The following is a 22,970-nucleotide window of genomic DNA, read 5'->3' on the forward strand; positions in this document are numbered from 1 at the left end:
ACTGCTCTAGTATGTCAACTCATAACTGACAAGACTCCCTAACCCAAAGCAGGAATATCTGTCAACTTAAAAATACATTTCTTTCAAGAATTCTGCAAATAAACATACTCAGCAATGGTTTGTCTTAGCTTAAATTTAGGACTGGGAGCTATGTCCTAATTTAACTGACAGTACCAAAGAAAAAAAAATAAAATCCCTTCCTCTACTTCATCTGTGTTTCTCATCTGTGGAGTTCAAAGGACTCCTCAGTACAGTACTCCAAGAAAAAGGTTCTTATTAGCTGCTACCCCAAGTCCTTGTATTTAAATTAGAATAATTCACAAGAAGAACCGTGTACGCTTCCTTCACTTTTCTGCTGACAACTGACTTTATTATAAGACTACTAAAACTATGTAAGATCTTTAGTCTTTGAATTGTTATGGGATGTTTTAGAAATGTGTAGACTAGCTAAGAGAAGGCCTTTGTCAAAGTCCTCCGATACTCATTCTTTAAAGTCATATATTCCAGGTATCAAGCTCATACATTAAAAACAAAACACACACAGATGTTAGTATGTTTGTGAGTTAATGTATAACTTAAAGTTTTCAAATGTGAAATTCTCAGCTAGGGCAATTACTGACAAAGTCTTATGCATCTCATGGTCAACTCATAGCATCACCTCACATTCTTTCAGCAGCAAAATCCACATATGAGAAACATCATTATCAACCAAGTGTATCCAAAGATTGATTTCCATAGCAACCATAACCCTGCCAGCCACATATAGTACATAAGGCATAAGAGTTAATACCACATGCACAACGTGTTGGTATTATGTAGTCCAGACTGTGGTTGCTGTAGAAATCTAACCCCAAGTCCCTCACAACAGTGAATAAAATGAAAACAACAGAAGAGTCCTTGACTACTTAGCCATCTATTCCTTTGCTTTCAAGCAGGACAATGTCATTCTAAATACTGTGTAATAAAGAGTTTTGTACTGATACCACTAAAGCAGCGGTTCTCAACCTGTGGGTCACGACCCCTTTGGCAGCCAAACGACCCTTTCTCAGGGGTCGCCTAAGACCATCCTGCATATCAGATATTTACATTACGATTCATAACAGTAGCAACATTACAGTTATGAAGTAGCAATGAAAATAATTTTATGGTTGGGTCACAACATGAGGAACTGTATTTAAAGGGCCAGAAGGTTGAGAACCACTGCACTAAAGGAACACTTTCTACAAATATAATTTTAAATGATATCTTATCTCTGTTTAACATTAGGACCAACATCCTATTCCCTAAAAAATTCTCCCTTCAACTCTGTGCTCAGTTTGACTTTCAAAAGTTCACCCAAAGAGAATATGCCATCTTCTCCTGGGCTCATCAGAGTTAGTTCCACATACAGGTAAGCAGGAGAGGGGCCAGGTCTTGCTGTTACCACTACCAGAAGTATGACAGACACAGACAAGGTTATTCTAAAACAATTCTGCAAAAGTAGGGAGGAATCACTTTATCTGACATTAGGTCTTACTATTTAACCATCATAATCAAGACAGTGTGGTACTGGCAGAATAGAAACATAGATCAATGGAACAAGAACCCAGAAATGGATCAATACAAATACACCAATTAAGTTTTGACAACGGTACAAAATCAGTTCAATGGAGGAAAGAGTGTTTTTAACAGACTATGCTGAAAGAACTGAATATCCATAGGCCAAAAATAATGAACCTTGACTTAAAACTATGCTATAGCCTTAGCCAGTTGCTCAGTGTTTAGAGAGTCGGTCCACAGACCAAAGGGTCTTGGGTTCAATTTCCAGTCAAGGGGACATACCTGGGTTGCAGATTTGGGCGAGTTTGGGAAGCAACCAATTGATGTCTCTCTCACATCAATGTTTCTCTCTCCCCCCTCCCTCCCACTTTCTCTAAAAATCAATGGAAAAATACCCTCCAGTGAGGAGTAACAAACAAATAAAAATCAACTAACATATATTAAAGAAGGCTCTTATCAATTAGAGATTTTTATAAATTATAGTGATAAAAACCCTACTTGCTTTTTTAGTTTCCCAGGAAAAATAAAACTACCCTGGCTGACACAGCAACATTTGCTTTTTCTCTGTGATTCCTCCAGGTTCCTGAAAAGATGTCATTCATTTCTAGTCTAAAAACAAACAAAACTAAACCAGAGTTGCTTTAAAACAATCCATGCAAGCCAAGGGCTGTGTGTGCCTATTCACCATGAAGCTTATAATCTCTACATCTCTATTTATATCTAACCAGTGAATCAGTGCATGGATTCGTGCACATTGAAAGAAAATTAATTAAAAGGTGGCTGGTGGGGCAGGACAGGGCAAGATGGGCTGGACACACCCTGAAACCAACCTCCCATGGCCCCTCCCTGGTGTCTGCAGAGTGAGTGAGGTCCCTCAGGCAGGTGGGGTCTCTCGGCCTGGCCTGCGGGGATAGGGCCAAAACCAGCTCTCCAACATCCCCCAAGGGGTACGAGAGGGCACTCTGCAAAGTTGCTGTAGTATAGGGTGTGGAATGCAAACGCAAGTGTGCAGTAAACCAAATTTGGGGCCGACAGTGTCCCAGCAACAACATAACCTATGGCCAAAGGTGGAACCGCATGCTGCGAAGAATCAGGCTCCCTCCTCTCTGGTTGCGTCACCTGAGAACCACCGCTGCCAAGTCACTGCAGCTCAGTAGTTCCTGCATTGAGTGTCTGTCCCTTGGTGGTCAGTGCGCGTCATAGCAACTGGTCGGACAGGTGGATTAGCCTTTTATATATATAGATTATAAAGGGCAATAAGTATATATTTAGATATTTTTAAAATAGAAAATTTATTAAAACATACTGACGAGTATACTCTACAATAAATATAGTAAGGGGAAAGACAAACAGGAGAAAAGGGTAAGAGAGTACAATGACAAGAATATCTTCCTTAACATAATCTTGAGAAAAACAGAATCACTTTAGTGGACCTCTGACTTAGGTGTAAGTATTTCTAAGACTATAAACTTTTTGAAAGAGATGATTTTTGTCTTTATATTCTCATTGCTGAGCATATACTTGACACACAGAAAGCCTTTAATAAGTACTCCCAGAATTGAATTGGAGTAAAACCTTTCCTAACCAAAGGATCTTGCCCTTTTCTACCTTTGCCTTAGTCATTACTTAGATCATGTGGGAAAATAATAAAACTAAATTTTTACCTTTGGCACATATCTCTAGCCTCACAATTCTGAAAATAAAACCAATTTGGTCAGTTAAAAAATATCATTGGAGCAAATAAAATAACCTTCCAAGAAGATTCTGAGAGAATGGTAATTTTTAGGGCTATTTTTAAATATTTGTTAAAGTGAAGTTTCAGTACATGAAAATAGAAAAACTGAAAGGCTTTGAGAATCCTTTGGTGAGTCATAGGAAGAAAAGCAAATCCAGCTGCACTCAATAATCTGAAAACGTGTATCTAGAACTTTGAATAAGTAGTAAACCAGAAACAGCTATCTGAATGGTTAACATCTAGTACCCATTTTTAAAACCTACTTTAGGGTAACTATTTTTGAAAAAAAAATTCATTAAACTCTTTAAACCAGAAGCACAGATACATATTTTTTGTAAAATAAAAGGCCTATAAGGTGTTTAAAACACACATGCGCGTGCGCACACACACACACACTCGCACATGTGCAAATTCTGAATCCTATAGAAGAAGTAAAGGGCAATTATAGAATACAGTATCAATGAAAAGCAGTTGGAAATACAATAGTAATGAGCAATATGAAGAGAAGTGGATATCTGAATCCTAATTTGTTAGACTCTATCACAAAGAATTAGCTCTTAAAAATCTATGATCAATTTATCCTTACAACTGAGCCCAGAATTAAGATTAGTCAGTATTCCACAACCATGAGTAATATATGAAACATTTTTAAAGGGTAAGAATTCAGCCATCCTTAAATAATTTTTATTAAAATTGTATTTAAATATGTATGAATATAAAATTATAAACACAAAATGGTTAGAGTTCTCATACAACTAAAATAAACAAAATCTGAATATAAAACTTACTCAAATTGGCATTAATTTCCTATGATAGATGATGGTACTTGACTGAAACTAAATTTCAATTCCCAAAATGAAAGTGGTTCTGGCAGTCTGGGTACGTTCTTTGGAATAAGGGAAGTCTACGGTGAAGATGCTATTCTCACTCCACTTTCCTCTACACAAACTATATGAAACTTTTATTAATATAACATACTGCTATTAGCATGTCTTCTGACTGGTCCCAGAAAATTCTCCCCTCACTTTTGACACAAGAAATAGATCGGTAAGGGGCATGCCACAATTATTATTAATCATATTAGTTAGTGGCTCTTGTTTCCAGGGCTAAGGATTCTGGTGGAAGGGACTACAAATAAAATGGATTCCCCAAACTCAGAAAGTGATGGGAGGAGCCTCAGGGAGGCTAGGTCCAGGTGGTAGCAGGTAACTGCCAGAAGCAAAGTGGCCATGGTGATTCTAACTGGCAGCAAGGTGATATGGTATGAGGGTATTAGGTCATCTCAGACTTTGTTGTGATAGGCAGAAATACCTGTCTGTATTTAATTAATCAGATCCAAGAATTCAAGTCAACAGGCATTCCACTAAGATATGTTTTGATTTAAATAATCAAAAACAAACAACTCCAGGTCTACTGAACAGAGATGTATTTGGGACACTATAGTAGAGAGTTGTAGCCTCTCACCCAAATCTGACACACCCAGTTCCTGAATGAAGGAGGCCAAATCCCTTGTGGAAGATTTTTTTGACAAATGGACTTCTGGCCATTTACCCAGATAATTATGAGCTGATGAAAGGAAAATACCCAAGCCTCTTGAGGATTGGTCTGGAGAAGGGATATTTGGATAAATGTATGGGAATGGAACCAGCACCTGAGAATATCTGCATTCCACATGACTTCTCAACAAAACTACCACAACTGAGAAGAGGCTTTTAATACTAGTAAGCAGATGCACAGGTTGACTGTCATTGACAAAGTGAGACATTCTCCTTGCCTAATCAACTCAGCTCCTGACAAAGCAGTATGGTGGCAGGTAATGGTGGCTATGCTTGTATTCAACAGCAGGGATTCCCTTCCACCAAGGCTAACCTGATGGCCTTCACAAATAAGTGTCCCAATAAGATAAACTCTTTCAGACAAACCATTTACCTCACAAGGGATAGACCCAGTGACCATTTTTACCCTGGAGAGGTGAGAAACTTATCCTCTTCAGAAGAGACATTTATTCTATGTTTGGATATGATTTCATGTCATACTTCTACCAACACTACCATTTGTGGACTTACCTGTGTGCTAACATGAGACTCAACAGTGTCTCTGATGAAAAAAAATCACTTCCCAGCAAAAATCATTCAACATCATTCAACAGGCTGGTGACTAAGGTCTTCTCTAATTCTTAACATGTTCCCTTCCCACCTTGCAGAAGCAGCCAGGTCCACACAATGGTGAAACAGCCTATGACAAAACAGACAAGGGTCCACCTGAGAGTTACCATGTTGGGAGACTGGGCTATTGCTGTGAAATGCAGTTTATCAGCTGACCCAGCCTTCTTCCAGTTGGGTACTGGATATGACACTTCTCAAAACTATAACTAATGACCTCTCAACATTTTGTTTCCTGTCTAAGATTGGGAGCTGCTAAAAGTGTTTGTGCTCAAGGAAAGCATACTTCCAAGAGACATAATAATGGTGCCTCTGAAATAGAAACCAAGATTGCAGAAATAATCCATACTCCTTATTTCATGGGTATATTAACTAGGATCAGGTATCACCAATTATGACAAAAAACCCAAAACAACAGTTTAAGCAATAAGAAGTGTACTTCTGTCTTATGTAAAAGAAGTCTGGAGATGGGGTAATCCAGAACTGTATGGAAACTCCACAATGATACTATGTTTCTTCCTTCTCTCCGGTCTATCATCCATAGGTTGTGACACTCAACTTCATGGTCAAAATGGCTTCTACAACTCCAGTCAGCACATCAGCATTCAAAGCAGCAGATTAAAAGAATGAACAAAAAAAGGTAGACCCCCTTCCTTTAGGTTACTTCCCAGAAATTCCATATACTTCCACTAACATCTTTTTGGCCAGAAATTAGTCAGTGTCACACTTCTTTTCCAAGACGGAAAATGATCATGAAAATTGAAAAAGACAACCAACAGTCTCTACCATGGTGCCAATAGTTTTTTGTGTTTCCTCTGCCTTGCTAATTACTGTGCCTATATAGGTATAACGGTAGTGGGAGATTTTACCACTTAGCCCATGGGTTGAAGAATATAAAAATTGGATCACAAAAAAATTAAAAGTAGATCAAACATCATTCTCAAGGTCTAGACTTGATAGTGAGTTATCTGCTTGAAGAAGTGGTATATTTTTAGTATAAGTGATTAATTACATTATTTCAGATGGGGACATCTTTAAAAATGTCTGTACAGTAAGAAAGTGGGGAAGGGGGACAGTAAATTCAAGGAAGGGGTGTCCTGCCCAGAATCTGTTCCTGTTTTATCTCATAATATTTCATCACTTTTCCTTTAAGAATATTCTTACCCTTATTCTGTGAGGCCTGAAATACAGCAGTTTAACCCTCCAATGGCAAAATGAGTATTTGTGCCCAACGAAAGTGTTTGTGGCCAATGACTCAGGCAGAACTAATCATACCACACCATTTGCCAGTAAAGGAACTGATTTACATTAGGTACAAGACAAAAGAAAGGCCAAATAGAGTCTCTCTAGCAGGAATTTGAGCCTGGAGGAGCCATATAAGACTGAAAGGTGGTTCAGGCCAAAATTTCCTGACAATGGTGTTATATGGTAGTGGAATTGTCTGTAAATTCCTGCTACTAATATCTGTTAGCTTCCCCAGTTCCCATTCTTCTTAAAGCCTGAGTTTTTTAATCCCCCCTTTAAAACTGTGATCTACTGTGGCCTTCCAATAAATTTCCTATTTTTGCTTAAGTAATCCAAAGTCGATTTCTTTGTTTTCCACCAAATAGCCCTGATATAATTCTATACCCCATCCCAAAGAGATCATCAACCCTTATGGCTTTTACTTCTCATCTTCCAACCCTAGCTCTGGTGTCTATCTCCCTTAGAGCACTTGACCCATTCCTAACTGCTCTTTGGACATCTCCGTATGCTACAAACACTTCAAGTTCAACAAATCTACAACACTTCCCCTTACTCTCAGGACCCAAACATGCTTCTCTTCCTGTATGCCCTCTATCAGTTAACAGTATCTCATTATAGTACTCCATATATACTCAGTCTATTTTAAATGTTATCTTATCTTAGTCTCAAAATTACCAACTCCTGTCAACCCTTTGAAAGTGTACTTTGAATCCTTTATTTCCACTTCATCTCCATCACCACTGCCTATCCCAAGAACATCTACTCAATGTTCAATATTCAGCTGAAATCATTTCATTGAGACTTGCTGCCTGTATTTCAAGCTATCTGTACTCCAAGAATATAGATCATGTATTTTATTCAGTTTTCTATTTGTTCACAATTGAAGGCAAGTATAGCATTAGATACTTGCCGGAAGCCGGTCCATCCTTGCTGCTTGACACAGTCGCTGCAGGAAAGAAACATCTGCACAGCATATGTTTCAAGGGACCTGGCGTATATAGCATACTGTTCTTAATATGTTTGCTCCCCTTAGTGCTGTGTGTTTTAACCAAGGTCACCTCTCCGAGAAAGGTTGTTTCCCCAGGTAGGAACTTTTCCCTGAAGTCAGGGAGGGGATGCCTCTCCTAGAAAGGTTGTTTCCCCAAGTAGGAATTTTTCCCTGAAGTTAGGGAGGGGATGAAACTCTTTAACTAAGTGCCAGGCGGGTAGTTAATCACTTCAACTACAAACAATCATGCTTAAGCTACATAATCTTTACTCCCTGGAATGGAGATAAGATACGCCCTAACCTTTGTAATAGAAATTGACAGGATTAAAATCAACTGGTATAAATACAGATGTAACAAAACAATAAACAGCAGAACCTCTCTGGAGATCGAGACCAGAACTTGGCTGGAGATCCTGGCTAGGCTGCTGATCAACTGAACGCTGTCTCCGTGTCATTCCTTCTTCGCCGACTCCGTCCACACCTTTGGGGACCCCTGGACCCGCTGGGGTTGGACCCCGGCAGATACTGTATCTTGGCATAAGCAGACATTTCCAGCCTAACTTTTTTACATCATCCCATCCCATCCCATACAAAATGACTACTTTCCTATACTGCACTAAGCAATTCCTTACATCTTACATTCTTTTCCTGCTGGGGCCATTTCCTTCTCATCCAACATGGCACAACTCTTATGTCACCTCATCTTTGAAAGTCTTCAATTTTCTCTAAAGAGAGATTTCTCTCTCCCTCTCTGTCTCTACAGCAAATTGTTCATACATACTACAGCATGCATACTCAAGGTATTCTATTTGTATGCCTCCCCACTAAAATAATTTCTAATTATAATGATGTTTGATTACAGTTGGATACGTTTTACATGTCAGGTACTACCTAAGTACCTTACTTATATTTGCCCATTTAATCCTCACAAAACCCTAAGATACAGGTACTATCATTATCCTCATTTTGTAAATGAGGAAACTAAGACACAGAGAGATTAAGTAAGTTGCCAGAGATCAGAGCTTGGTAGTGGTACAACCAGGATATGAATATAAACAGTCTTATTCCAGAAGTCATGCTCACTATACTGTCTTTCATGAATTCCTGAAAGGCAGCAACTATGTCTTATTCTTGTTTGTACACCCCGTGCCCAGAGCACCTCAAATATTTGTGGAATGAATTAAAATTTATAACTTTCTCTTAGTCATCCAAGAAAAAGTTCTTCATAAGTAACGTAGGTTTTCCATCAGTAATTACAGAACTGAATCTAGAAAGGGTCTTTCATAAACATGGGAGGCTAAAATTAAATTTCTAATAAGTAATTCAAAGAGCTCTGAAGAATTTTACCATGCAGAAAAGACAAATAAGGTTTTTTAGGTAGTCAAGTAAATGTAGTAAACTCAGTCAGGAATAAAAAGTCTTTACCAAGGAATCAATATCTTCTAAGAGAGAGACTAAATGCCATAATCTGTCCCCAGTACATGTATACTAAATTAATCCCATCTATCTAAATCTGAAATAGAGATCAGTGTTTTGAAGGCAAAAGTAAAAAGACGGTATTTAAACAAAAATTTAATCCTAAGGGCCAACTCTATCAAGAGTAATCACTTAAAGCCATACTAGTCAATAAAATCAGCTGTTGAAGCAACAAATATTTAACCAATTCTATATAAAAAGTATTAGTCATCAACTTTAAAATAATTAAGTGTCCTCCATATAATTATTAAGAGCAATAAGTTCTTTTTTTTTTTAATCCTCAGCTGGGGATATTTTTTTCCATTGATATTTAGAGAGTGTGTGGAAGGGAGGGGGAGGGGAGAGAAGAGAAGAGAGAGAGAAACATTGATGTGAGAGAGACACATCGATTGGTTGCCTCCCACACATGCCCTGACTGGAGCTGGGGATCTAACCTGCACCCAGGTATGTGCCCTTGACTGGGAATTGAACCAGAGACCCTTCAGTCCACAGGCCAACACTCTAACCACTGAGCCACGCTGGGCAAGGCAAGCATTAAGTTCTTGAACAGTAGATAGTATATGAAGTGAATTTATAAAAGCTCAAAGTACTTAAAACTAAATTTATACAGAAATTTAAGTGATTAGGAATAAAAAAAAATATTTTGCACAAGTACGTTTAATTAGCAAGAGCGTAATGAACCACAGGGTGTAAGTTGTACTGGGAAGTTGCACTGTCACTCTCTTTAGCTTCTCCCACACTATCAATTTACATCACATAGTTGGGCTTCTACTGCATCCTACATATCACTGTCCCACCTGGACAGGCCAACAATCCCTCACACAAAGTTCCTGAAACAAAAATGTCTTTCCAAATTTAAAAAAATTTATTAAATATATTTTTATTTATTTCAGAGAGAGGGTGAGGAAGAGAGAGACAGAAACATCAATGATGAAAGAGAATCATGGATAGGCTGCCTCCTGCACACCCCCTGCTGGGGATCAAGCCCACAACCCCAGCGTGTGCCCTGACCGGGACTCAAACCGTGATCTCCTGGTTCATGGGTTGACGCTCAACCACTGACCCACACTGGCCAGGCTAAACATTTTTTATTTTAGGAAGGTGCATTTAAACCTAGCACTCTAGCAGGATATGGGGCAGTATCCTGTAATCAAATACATTAATATTTCTGCAGCAAAATGCAAGAATATCCACATTAAGTGGAATAAAGAAAGGCTATAAATAATCTCACCAGTTTGGATCAGGTTTATGAGTCTTAAAAAAACATTGTCTTCTGAGCTTTTAGGAGTTTTAAATAGTAGAAAAGGGCTCTAGAGTTGTATAACCATATTGCATTCAATCTGCTCACTTCCTCCTTGAGAAGTGATAATGGCTTCCTTACTTGCCATATTCAGTTATGACACTAACTTCTACACTAGTCTAGAATTGGCAATCATTTAGTCAATCTCCTTATTTTTTTTACTTAGGAACTAAAGCCCAGTGAGATGGAATAACTTCCAAGGGTCACACTGTTCCCTACTGACAGAGATGAAATTAAAACATACAGGTTTTCTGTCTCCCAGGCTTACTTACTACTTGTTCGTTCGTTCATTCATTCATGCATTCATTCATTCATTGTTTTCTTTCTCAATTCAAAGTGATTTTTTTTAGCTTTCCAGAATAATGAAATAATTATAGGCTCACAGAAAGTTGCAAAAATAGTATAAAAAAGTCCTATGTGTCCTTCTGCCAGCTTCTACCAGTATATACTGTAGTGCAATATTAAAACCAAAAAATTAACATAGGTATATTAGTGGTAACAAAACTACAAAGCTTATTCCATTTTCATATTTTGTTAAACTGCATTTATTTGTATGTGAAGGTGTATACAATTCTATGCAACTTTATCCCATGTACAGATTTATGTAACCGCCATCTCAATCAAGGTACCAAACTGTTCCATCACCTCTTTGTATTTACATTCCCTCCTGCTCCTCCACACTGTCCCTGACTCTGGCAACCACTCCTTTGTTCTCCATCTCTATAGTTTTGACATTTTAAGAATGCTGTATAAATGGAATCATATAGCATACAAACCTTTGAGATTGACATTTTCTTTAATTGTAGTAAAATACACATAAAATTTACCATCTTAACCATTTTTAAATGTACATTTTTAAGTATATTCACAATGTTGCGCAGCCAATCTCCAGAATTTTTTCATCTTGTAAAAATGAAACTCTACACTTATTATACAACACTCCTCATTTCCCCTTCCTTCCAGCCCCTGGCAACCACCACTTTACTTTCTCTGAATGTGACTACTCTAAATAACTCATATAAGTAGAATGATACAGTATTTGTCTTTTGTGATTGGCTTATTTCACTTAGCATAATGTCCTCAAGTTTCATCCATATTTCCCTTTTCTTGATGAGATGGCTTAGGTAAAGAAAGTGAAGGTAGTAAATAATAGATTATGGTGGTTTCCTTTTTTTCTCCTGCTGTTTGCCAAAAATGTCACCATTCATCTAAATTTTAGGGCTAACAGACCTGATTCATCCCTAACATACTATGTAGATTTATCCAAAAAGTAAAATGACCAGATGGGTTAGAATATTGATTTAAGTAAATAATGGAAACTCCAAATATAAAATGGGACTGTGAAAGAATTACCATATCTGGTTTCCTATGCTCCTAACTATATCAATACAAGGGGTCTTTGTGTCCTTTTGCTAATATGCTGAGAGCATCTTCTTATCAATGCTTTGCTGACAAAATCTCAACAAAGTAAGAGCATAACACGTGAAATAACATAGCTGCCTTGTCCATGTTTTTAACTATAATTTACAAAACCACAATCTGCCTACCCTATGGATGAAATAAATGCCTGCTCCTTCGCTAAAACAGATATACAGGATGGGAAAAAGTAGGGTTACAGCTGTGAATACACAAAACACAATTTATTCCTGTATTGCTACTTATTAATTACTGTATTATTTCCCATACGAACAACTGTAAACCTATTTTTGTCCCACCATGTATATATACCTTCTGACAAGTTTTTTGCTCATCAGCTACCAGTGAGTGGACTTTAAATAATTTGCAACACGCTGTCAAAGTAAATGTAATAAAACTACATGCAGATTAGCTTTCTTTTCTTACAAAATAAAGCAATTCATAGATGTTACTCCAACAACTTTGCTGAAATTTATTTATTTTATCCCCCTCCAATTCTTTTACAATATGCACAATGTAACTAGGTATGCAGGGTAGGCTACAATCTGGAAAGTTTCAAAGCCATCAATCTTACAGGCTTTCATCTAGTATGTTTCTGGTGGCCTCGGAAGGGATCATCTCCAAGACCCCATATGATAGTCTGGCAATTAACTAGATGAACTGGAACTCTCAGAATATACAAATTAATAAGGCTCTTTTTAGCTCTACTGTTTTCACTTCAATGCTTTATTACAGAGACAACAATATGCACAATGTAATATACGATTACAACTTCCAACACTAACACTACCACTCCCATCACACACACACGCGCACACACAGAAACCCACGACTTGATAGCAAAAATTAAGAAACCTCATAGTTCTAGTGTTGTGAGAACATGGAGTAACCTGAGTTCAGACATTGCTCATGAGAGTGTAAACTGGTACAACCACTCTGGAAAACAATTTGGTATTACCTACTATAGCTGAACATGTGCATATACTCCTGTATCTATTCTCTTGACAAGTACACCAAGAGGTATGTGCAAGAATATTCACAGCAGTACTTTCATAAGACCAAAAAATGCAAACAACCCAAAAGCTGACTGAAAAAAATACTGTGGCATATTCACACAATAGGATTTTAGATACCAGTGAAAAACTAATGAAGTACAGTTAAACACAACCTGGATGAATCTTAGAAACAATGATGCATTAAAAGAGCAAGTCATAACAGATTATATGCAACAAACTACCATGTTAATAAATTTCAAAAAGAAGAAAAATTAAACATGTTATTAGTTATGGAAACATTCATGCAATTTTAAAAAGGAAAAATAAACACAAAACCCAGTATACATAAGGTCAGGCAGATGGACAGGGGAGTAACTCACCATCAACAGGATTGATAAAGTTATAGTTCTTAGATTGAGTGATAAACTCTTTAGTTCCATTATTAAGCTTTGTAATATGTGTGTGTCTGTGTGTTGAGTGTCTATCATATAGAATCTCTGGAGAACTAACATTCCAGCTATAGGACAAGTTTAGCCCACTCATAAGATGACATTCTTGGTAACTGGGAATGATGCCAAGAAATAAAATCACTCTACTATTGATATTCGGTAACTTTTGTAGCAACGAAGAAATTGCAGGTGTCTCAAAAAATTAAAGCAAGGGGGTGGGCAAGGGAAGTGGGGGTGACTACAAAAGAGCAAGTGAGGGATCCTTATAGTGATGGAAATGTTCTTCATCTTGACTGTATCAACATCAGTATTATGCTTATGATATTGTACTGTAGTTGTGTAAGATGTTACCACTGGGAAAATGGTACATTGGATCTCTCTGTATTATTTCTTCCAACTGCAAGTGAATCTACGATTATCTCAAAGTAAAAGATTAATTAAAAAAAAGAAAACATAAAAAGAGATCATTTTCATCCAAGGTTTCTTCACCTTGGTACTACATTGTGGGGCACATAATTCTTCATTGTTAGGGACTGGCCTAGGCATTGTCGGGTGTTTAACAGCATCCCTGGCCTCCATCCATTAATGCCATTAGCATATCCCAGTTGTGACAAGATTTCCATACACTGCCAAAAGTTCCCCAGGGGGGCAAAACTGTCCCATTAGAGCAGTGGTTCTCAACCTTCCTAATGTCGCGACCCTTTAATACAGTTCTTCATGTTGTGGTGACCCCCAATTTCATTGTTACAAATTGAACATAATTAAAGCATAGTGATTAATCACAAAAACAATATGTAATTATATATGTGTTTTCTGATGGTCTTAGGCGACCCCTGTGAAAGGGTCGTTTGACCCCCAAAGGGGTCGCGACCCACAGGTTGAGAACCACTGCATTAGAGAATCACTGCTCTAGACATAAAAACAAAGAAGAGCTGTGGAAATGTTCCTCAAGATTAAAGGAGACTAAAGAGGCATGGCAACTAAATGCAATATCTGATCTTACACTGGATCCTGTACTAGAAAAGGAAAGAATGCTTTTATGAAGGACATTATTAGGTCAATTAACAAAACTGGAATACCAATGATAAATTAAATAAAAGCACTGTATCAACATTAAATGTGATTTAAACTAAATTGATTACTGTGATGTAATTATGTCAATAATATTCCTATGCTTAGGAAATACGCAATGAAGTATTTAGGAGTAAAGGACCATCCTATATAATAAAAGCCTAATATGCAAATTGTCCCCTCCACCAGGAGTTTGGGGGGTGGGGGGCTGGCCGGCCAACTGCCTGCAGCCCCTCCCTCTGGCTGGATCCCACCCATGCACGAATTCGTGCATTGGGCCTCTAGTGATGTATATAATCTACCATCAAATGATTCAGAGAAAAATATATATGTGTATCTGTGTGTATATATATATTTTATATATACATGTGAATAATATTTGTATAGTAAAGGCCTGGTGCATGAAATTCGTGAACGGGGGATGGGGGTGGGTCCCTCAGTCCAACCTGCACCCTCTCCAATCTGGGAGCCCTCAGGGGAGCCCTCTCCAATCCGGGAGTTTCTGTCTATCTTTGCAATCATATGAGCGAATTGTCTGAGACACCCCCCACCCCCCACCCCCAACCCAGTTTGGTTTGGTGCTCACAGAATAATAGGTCTTTTTTTTTCTTTGCTCCATTGGTGGAGATTTCCTAGAAGTTGCAGGATATCTTTCTTTTAATTTTTCCTCAACACTCTTAACTTTATTTATGTCTCTCACCTTTGCTTTCCCTCCATCCCCCACCCGCAAGAGTAACTTGCTCCGGGCTCACTTTGCTCTAGTGCAGCGGTTCTCAACCTGTGGGTCACGACCCCTTTGGCAGTCGAACAACCCTTTCACAGGGGTCGCCTAAGACCATCCTGCATATCAGATATTTACATTACAATTCATAACAGTAGCAACATTACAGTTATGAAGTAGAAACAAAAATAATTTTATGGTTGGGTCACAACATGAGGAACTGTATTTAAAGGGGGCCCATGCACGCTGCCCACAGGCCCACCATCTTTGTCAGGTTAATTAGCATACTCACTCCTGATTGGCTGTGGGCCTCACAGAGGGATTGCCAATTTACATATTTGTCTATTATTAGTATAGATATATCATACATGAATCTGATTAAAGGATATACAAGTGTGTTCATCGTACTATTTTTATTCTTGCAACTTTTCAATATGTTTGAAATTATTTACAAATAAAAAGTTGGTGTGTAGCCAAAACCGGTTTGGCTCGGTGGATAGAGCGGCGGCCTGTGGACTGAAGGGTCCCAGGTTCGATTCCGGTCAAGGGCATGTACCTTGGTTGCAGGCACATCCCTAGTAGGAGATGTGCAGGAGGCAGCTGGTCGATGTTTCTAACTCTCTATCCCTCTCCCTTCCTCTCTGTAAAAAAATCAATAAAAATATTTTTTTTAAAAAGTTGGTGTGTATTTTTTAAAGTGGAAGCAAAAGTTGTGGCCCTTAAAATTCTAATGGCAGGTTTCATGGTACTCCAGCATAAGTGATAAAAATCCCAAGACTGGATAATGACTACTGACTGGATAAATCCCTCCGTCAAGCCTGGGGCATTCTTGGAAAGAACTGTCTACCTTCAGCATATCTCCCCTTTCCATTCTTTCCAGAGGTGACCTCTTGAATAGTGCAGAATCGAAAGTGAATCCATCCCCATTTTTAAAAGACCATTTCTAGCAAGTGACTCAAACTCTCACCCCTCACTCAGTTCCTCCACTAATCACTGAGGCATCTTCACTCTCAATCATTAAGGAAAAACGCAAAAAGTGTACACGTATTCCTCAAAAGAAAACCACTTATCCGCTCAACTGAGCAAAGAGAGGAAGAATGTCAAGGTGAGCGGACTAGAGAAGAGACAACATCCGCGTCTAGGAGGGCTGAGGAAAGGAGGGGGTAAAGAGAGCGAGGCGGGGAGCAGCCAGTCTGAGTGAAGCGCGAACGGCGTGCCAGCCATTCAGAAGGACTCGCGAGGGGTGCGCGCGCGCCGGCGGGAGAGGAGCTCACCTGGCGGTGGTGAGCAGCGGATGCCGAGTCCCCACCAGCTTCCGCACCTGCATAGCGATGTTGCTGAGCTCGTCGCTCAGTAGGCAGCGGAGGCTCATGAAGGACGTGGGGTAGCCCACGATCTTCTCCGCCTCCGACACCACCTGATTCCAGTAGGCCGGGGCCTTGGAGGACTGGCCCCGCCAGGAGCCCACCGAGACGGGGCCGAGGGACGGGGACCACCACAGGCGGCGCGGGCGTCCCGGCTCCCGGAGATGGCGGGGCGAGCGCAACAGCAGTGGCGGAAGGCTCATAGTTTTTGAGTCTGGGAGTGTCAGGGGCTTCGAGGTGCCCGGAGGTGGCGCGGAGAAACTAACCAGGGGCAGAGGAGGAACTTGCTGGGACTAGAAGGAATCGGAGACTCTTGACCCTTAGAGGTGCGTGGGTTCCAGAAGCTGTAACCAGAAGCGAACTTGAACGGCAGCTGTCTGCAGCCCAGTCTAGATAGATAATTGCCCTAGCTCAGCACTGCCCCCGGCCAGCTGGGGTAGAAACCACGGGGGATACCTAAATGGGGGACGCCATCTTTAGAGGCGGGGAATGCGGCCTGTCGTAAAGACGGAGGCGGGCTATTCTGGAGCTAAGACTGCTTCCTGCTTTACGGCACAGCCGTGAAAGCCCAGAGGGGGCGTGGCTCTGGAGGTGGAGGCCTCAGCTCCTCTCACCCCCTGGCTCTGGCCTGTGGGGGCCGAGGGTGGCGGGAATGGCGGGGCAGATGCTCAGTGCTGGAGTCTGGAATCTAAGCCGAGTGTGATCATCAGAGCATCCCCAGCGCCCAGCACAGCGTGGGCACACACAAATATTTGTGTCGTGAACGAGGGTCTTTTTTTGCGGCCTCCAGCCCGCCCGGAAAGGAGGGCGTCGGCCACCTTCTCTGGAAAGCCGCAGGCTGGTAGCTCTCATCGTCCGCCCGGCCATGGTCCTGGGCCAGCGTGGTGGCAACGTCTGCGGCTGCGGGCTCTGTGGCTCGAGGGTAGTGGGGATGCAAAGCGCACGCGTGGGTCTGATCTCATGCTCTCAGCTCCCAACCAGACGGAAAGTGGCGTGGCCCGGCCCAAAGGGTTCTTTTTCCCCAAGGAATGTCCTCTGCCTTGATCCAAGTCACTGGCCTCCTCGCTGAGGCTGGTTTAACCCCCGTGGGCAGAAGCAGCCGTACCTCCCTCAAGGGTGCGGAGAGTCACCTCTTTGGAAGAGCTCCCCTTCCAGGATTCAGAACTGGACCGCTGACCCCAGTACTTTAGTATGGCTCGTGTATGATCGCAGAATCCTCAAAGCAACCCCATTAGGTAGGTAGTATTCTCCACGTTTTATATGAAGAAACTGAAGCACAGCCAAGTCCTGCAAATTGCCTAAGGCCACACTGAGCAGGGATGGGAACCCAAGCAATCTGGTTTCTAAATCCACGCTCTTAACTACGCGATAGAGACTCTCAAAATGACACGTTACCAACCATTCTTTTTTCCTTATTGCCGTCAGTGTGGTTATCATTTCTATAGTGCAACCTATTCTTTTTTTAAGTATGTCTAGCATCCTCTCTTGTCATCCCAAACAAGTGTTAAAACCCTTATTAATAAAAAATGACGTATTATGCAGTTTTACACTCTTAAAAATAGCTTGCAAAGCTCTCTTCAACTTTCAAAATCCTTTCAAATTCATGATTGATATATTTTAAATTAGCATCATGCATACTGCTGGACTAGACTTGGGCTCCGTTTAAAAATCGGACTTAACAAGGGGCAAATTAAGGAATAATTATTCACTTTGCAAAAAGGTTTAGCCCCAGACTCCCTTTGAATGGCAAATTTCCCTCATGATTTAAAAATTGGGTTTTATTGCCAGACATTCAGTTTAGGCATCACTCTTCAGGGATACATTTTAGATAAAGTGAGTTATGCTCAGAAGTATTAAACACAGTCTGTGCCCACAAAATAAGTAAGGCAAACTAAAAGTTCAAAAATAATTCATTTGCAAGAGATAAACTCCTGGCAATAAAATTCAGGTCTGTTCTAGATGAAAGTAAATGTGGAGAGTGCGATACCTTACCATTCCAAAAAGTTCCAAGGCCTGAGCTGGGTTATCCAAGGTGAAAGAAGTCATGAACAAAACAGGACAGATAAAGGCTGAATGTGATATATTGTGCCCCTGAGGCTGTTTCTTCAGAATCATGGTACCTTAAGGCTAACTTTTCCTGCAATTTGCTTAATACCAATTCACAACATGTACTTTAATTTCTCCACAGAAGCCAAGTGCATTATTCTCTGGTCATACTCTATTAACCAAGTTTTTTATTATTCATGGGACTCTTGGTCCCATTTATTTTAAATAATCAGCACTTTCCTTCATGCTTACAGTTAAAAGGTTGCGTTATACCTAATGATAATCAGTTTTTAGAAGGTTAAAATGGTATTTGTTCTTTAATCTTCCAGATAAATATATAACTCCTTAGAGTCTCTTTGACTAAAGAGATTTCTGAATTGCAGGTGACTTTCAGAGGAGTGGGGAGAAGTGTCTGTGATTCTGCCTTTCCTGAACTAACAGTGCCTACAGTCACTTTAAGGATGTCTGTGAGTGTGTGCATAAAGAAAGAGTACGGCAGGGTTTCTCAGCCTTCGCTTTATTGACATTTGGGACCAGATCGTTCTTTGTTGTGGTGGGGAGGGCTGTTTCAGTGGTTAGCAAACTGCGGCTCGCGAGCCACTTGCGGCTCTTTGGCACCTTGAGTGTGGCTCTTCCACAAAATACCACGTGCAGGCGCACACGTACAGTGCGATTGAAACTTTGTGGCCCATGCGCAGAAGTCGGTATTTTGTGGAAGAGCCACACTCAAGGGAGCAAATAGCCGCATGTGGCCCGCGAGCCGCAGTTTGCCGACCACTGGGCTATCCTGTGCATGGTAGGATGTTTAGCGACATCGTGGCCTCATACTCACTGACTGCGAGCAGTATCCCTGTCCAACTTAGGACAACTAGATTTGTTTCAAGACATTGCCAGAATATCCCTTCGGGGCAGAATCGCCCATGAGGCTACAGGGAAATGGGAGAAGCTAAAGAGAAAAATAATTTCCACCCATGGCATTGACTTTTACAAAGCAGCAAAGAAAAGGTCCTGGGTGTGGGCAGCCCTGCGGGTTAAAGAAACCCCCAGCCATACACAGGGACATCTGCTGGGCACTGAGTTGCTGTGGAGACAGCAAGCTGACACCTTTCTCAGGACCCTGAAGCTGGTAGAGGACCAGTGGACTTTACCTACTGTTCCTCTACATTCTGCTGACCTTAGGAAGAAGGAAGGTCATACCTGGTGTCCCGCCCCCCCTTTTTTTTTTGGCTGGAAACCTGAACCAGCCTTTGGAAATACAAGGTCTTGACAAGGATGGTGTATGCTTTGGGCTTTGGCATTTACAAGATTAGGGGAGTGGAAATAGATAGGGACACTGCAGCTATCCTCCTTCTAGCACTGTTAACACAGTCACCTATTGTTTATGCAAGCGAGTTCTTCCAAAAGCAGATGAAAGCATTGTGGTATATCTTGAGGCCCAATGATAAAAGGAGGCAAGTAATCAGATTAGCAAAAATCCAAAAGTTTGACCACCTACTGGGTTGGCAGACTGTAGAGAACAGGAAGAACACATATTGCCAAGGAGAATGTAAAATAGTACATAGCACCTATGGAAAGGAATTTGATAATCCCTAAAAAATTACATGTATATTTACCCTTTGACCTAAAAATCCCCAAATACAAAATGACTTATGCACAAGGTTATTCATCACAGTGTTATTTGTAATAGCAAAAGATTGAAAACAAACTAAATAACCACAAGTAGGGAACTGGTTGAAATAACTAGGGTAGAGCTATACGATGAAACACACTGTGCAACTCTGAAAAAGAATGAGGGCCGTCTCTTTAAAATGATGTGGAATAATCACCCCTTGTCTGCTTTCACCGCCCCTCCTGGGGACACGTTTACAGCTCACCTCCACCTCTTCTGAACCTCCATTCCAGGCTGCATAGGCCAAAAACCTTCCCTCTTTCATCTCCAGTTTAAGGGAAGGACTCTAGTTTTTAGAAGAGTAGATGGAGAGCTAAATTCTCCCACGTCCAATAACCCTTACTTAGGGTTCTAAACCTGGATTCAAAAGGCCCATGAATAAATTTCAATTCAGAAAGTACCTGAACCCATGGAATGATCTGTAAAGTTCCGTGTGTATCTCTATTTCTTGGAGAAGGGGTCTACCCTTAAGTTGTCTTTGGATTATCCAAGAAGGCCATGATTCAAACAAGAGGTTAAGCACTGCCCAACCAGCATGGCTCAATGGTTGAGTGTCAGCCTATGAACCAGGAGGTCACAGTTCGATTCCCAGTCGGGCAGCACATGCCGGGGTTGTGGGCTCAATCCCCAGTGTGGAGTGTGCAGGAGGCAGCCAATCAATGGTTCTCTCTCATCATTGATGTTTCTATCTCTTTCCCCCATTCCCTTCCTCTCTGAAATCAATAAAAGTATTTTTTTTTTTTTAAAAAAAGGAAGTTCCCACTGGCTGAAAGGGGGACAATCTGAACATGAAAAAAGGATAAGAACTACAACTGGTTGAAATTCACTGATGACATATAAATACTTCAGTTTAGTATTAGACGTAACTAGAGCCAAACTCTGAATATTTGTACTATAATGGAAGAATTGAGCATTTACCCTGCCTTTCCTGCAGGAATTGTATTTAGTGGTGTTTTGGCCTGGCTTGCGCCCTTGAAAGCTGAACCTGAGACAAGCGCTTACTTTTAGGTAGTTTATTTTGGACAGCCATTTCAGGAAACAGCAGGGAATGACAAGAGTGAAACAGGGTAAGTTAATACAAGGGTGTTCTCAAGTTAGCCATCACTGTGGGCAACGAAACCTGGAGTCTTCTGGGACTCTTTGACTTTCCCTGTAGAATATACTTCAGAATTGCCAGCTTGATACAAGAGAGAAACAGTTATTTACTAGCTCCCAGCTCCCATTGGTCCAAATTTCCCACTTGGGGCCTTAGTCCCCTCAGACTTCTCAGCTGTCATGTAAGTGCCAGGCAGATATCCCACCCTCATGGAGTCAGAGGAACTCCGGGGCAAAATGTGAGGTGTGTGCAGTGCACGTGAGAAGAGGTGCTGCTAGGTTACACCTGCAGAAAGCAGGCGGCTTCAGCAATGGCCATGGTAAGAGGCAGCTGAGAGGAGGTGAAATAGGAAACAAGTCTCTTCTGATGGAGTAGCCAAACAGCCCAGGCTGATGAGGGAAAGTTCTTCTTTATAAACTAATGCCATTTCATCAAAGAGAGGAAAAAGATAAGATTAGGAAATCACCATATTGTAATTCCTCATGTTGATTCAGGCAACAAAGATCAATAGGTGAGGCTGATGGGGAGCTCTGCAAGGGAGGCCTTTGGGCTGTTACCACCTGCAGCACTAACCAATCTCAGCATCACTAGGAGTGGGGAGCCCACACAGATGTGCCTTCTGATGTGCATTATGAAGTACACAGAACCACCAATGACATGTTTTTTTTGCCAAAATAGCTGAATCTAAATCTCATCATTTATTTCTGCTCCCCACTTTTTTACAAATGGAAGCAAATGGTTTGCCCAAAGCCAATTTTAGAGAGACATTGGAGGGAACAGAACAAGTGAAATAGCTTTACAAAGAAGCAAACAGGCCAATCCAGCATATTAGATATTCTACAGGCCAACTCACTGGATTTCTTCAACAAGAAAAGGGAATAAGATTGGAGTGAGTAGAAGAACTTCGCATGATTGAAAAGTTTTGAGAGGCATAACAGACCAAGTGTAATATGTGGATCTTGTTTGTATCCTGATTCTAACAAACTGAACTGTAAAAAGTAAATTCTGAAACAAGGAAATAAATTTGAATTATAGTTTTGATATATAAGATATTGCAAAGGAATCATTAATTTTGTGTGTAAGTCTATAAAATATTCATATTTTTAAGCACTACAGACTAAAGTATATAGGAATAAAATAATACAATGTCAGGGAGTTGCTTTAATACACCTTAGGAGGGAAAATTTAAATGAAGCGAGTCAATGAAGGAAAAATACCACATGATCTCACTCATTCATGGATACTAGAGACCATTATAAACTTTTGAACAATAATAGATACAGAGGCAGAGCTGCCTCAAACAGATTGTCAAACTGCAGCGGGAAGGCCGGGGAGGGTTGGGGGGCAGGAGGTAGGGGGGTAAGAGATCAACTAAAGGACTTGTATGCATGCATATAAGCATAACCAGTGGACATAAGACACTGGGGGATAGGGGAGGCTAGGGGCTGTCTAGGGCGGGGGGATAAAATGGACACATATGTAATACCCTTTGTATTACTTTAAGCAATAAATTAAAAAAAATAAATGAAGCGAGTGTGCTAAAATCTAGAAAGTTGTTGATTCTGGAGTATGAGTGTATGGTATTTATTATACTATACTATTTTGTATATGTTTGAATATTTTCATAATAAAACATTTTAAAGAAGTAAATATCCTCATCCCCTCCCCATTTTTTTTTTTTTTTTTTGCAAATGGCTG

The 22,970-nt window shown here is 40.4% G+C and overlaps 1 protein-coding gene across 2 annotated transcripts in view; it reads right to left on the reverse strand.

Moving 5' to 3' along the window:
• PDSS2 (decaprenyl diphosphate synthase subunit 2) overlaps window positions 1-16,945 on the reverse strand; it is a 227,210-nt gene extending 210,265 nt beyond the window's left edge. The window contains exon 1 of one of the 2 annotated variants that reach the window (XM_081093840.1): window positions 16,372-16,945. In XM_081093840.1, the coding sequence (XP_080949966.1) occupies window positions 16,372-16,664 (293 nt within the window). In that variant the 5' untranslated portion in view covers window positions 16,665-16,945. The remainder of the gene's footprint in view (window positions 1-16,371) is intronic. The other variant, XM_081093841.1, reaches the window with a different exon arrangement.
• Between the last annotated feature and the right edge of the window lie 6,025 nt (window positions 16,946-22,970).

This window comes from Myotis nattereri, assembly GCF_964212035.1.
Source record: "Myotis nattereri genome assembly, chromosome: 6".
NCBI lineage: Eukaryota > Metazoa > Chordata > Mammalia > Chiroptera > Vespertilionidae > Myotis > Myotis nattereri.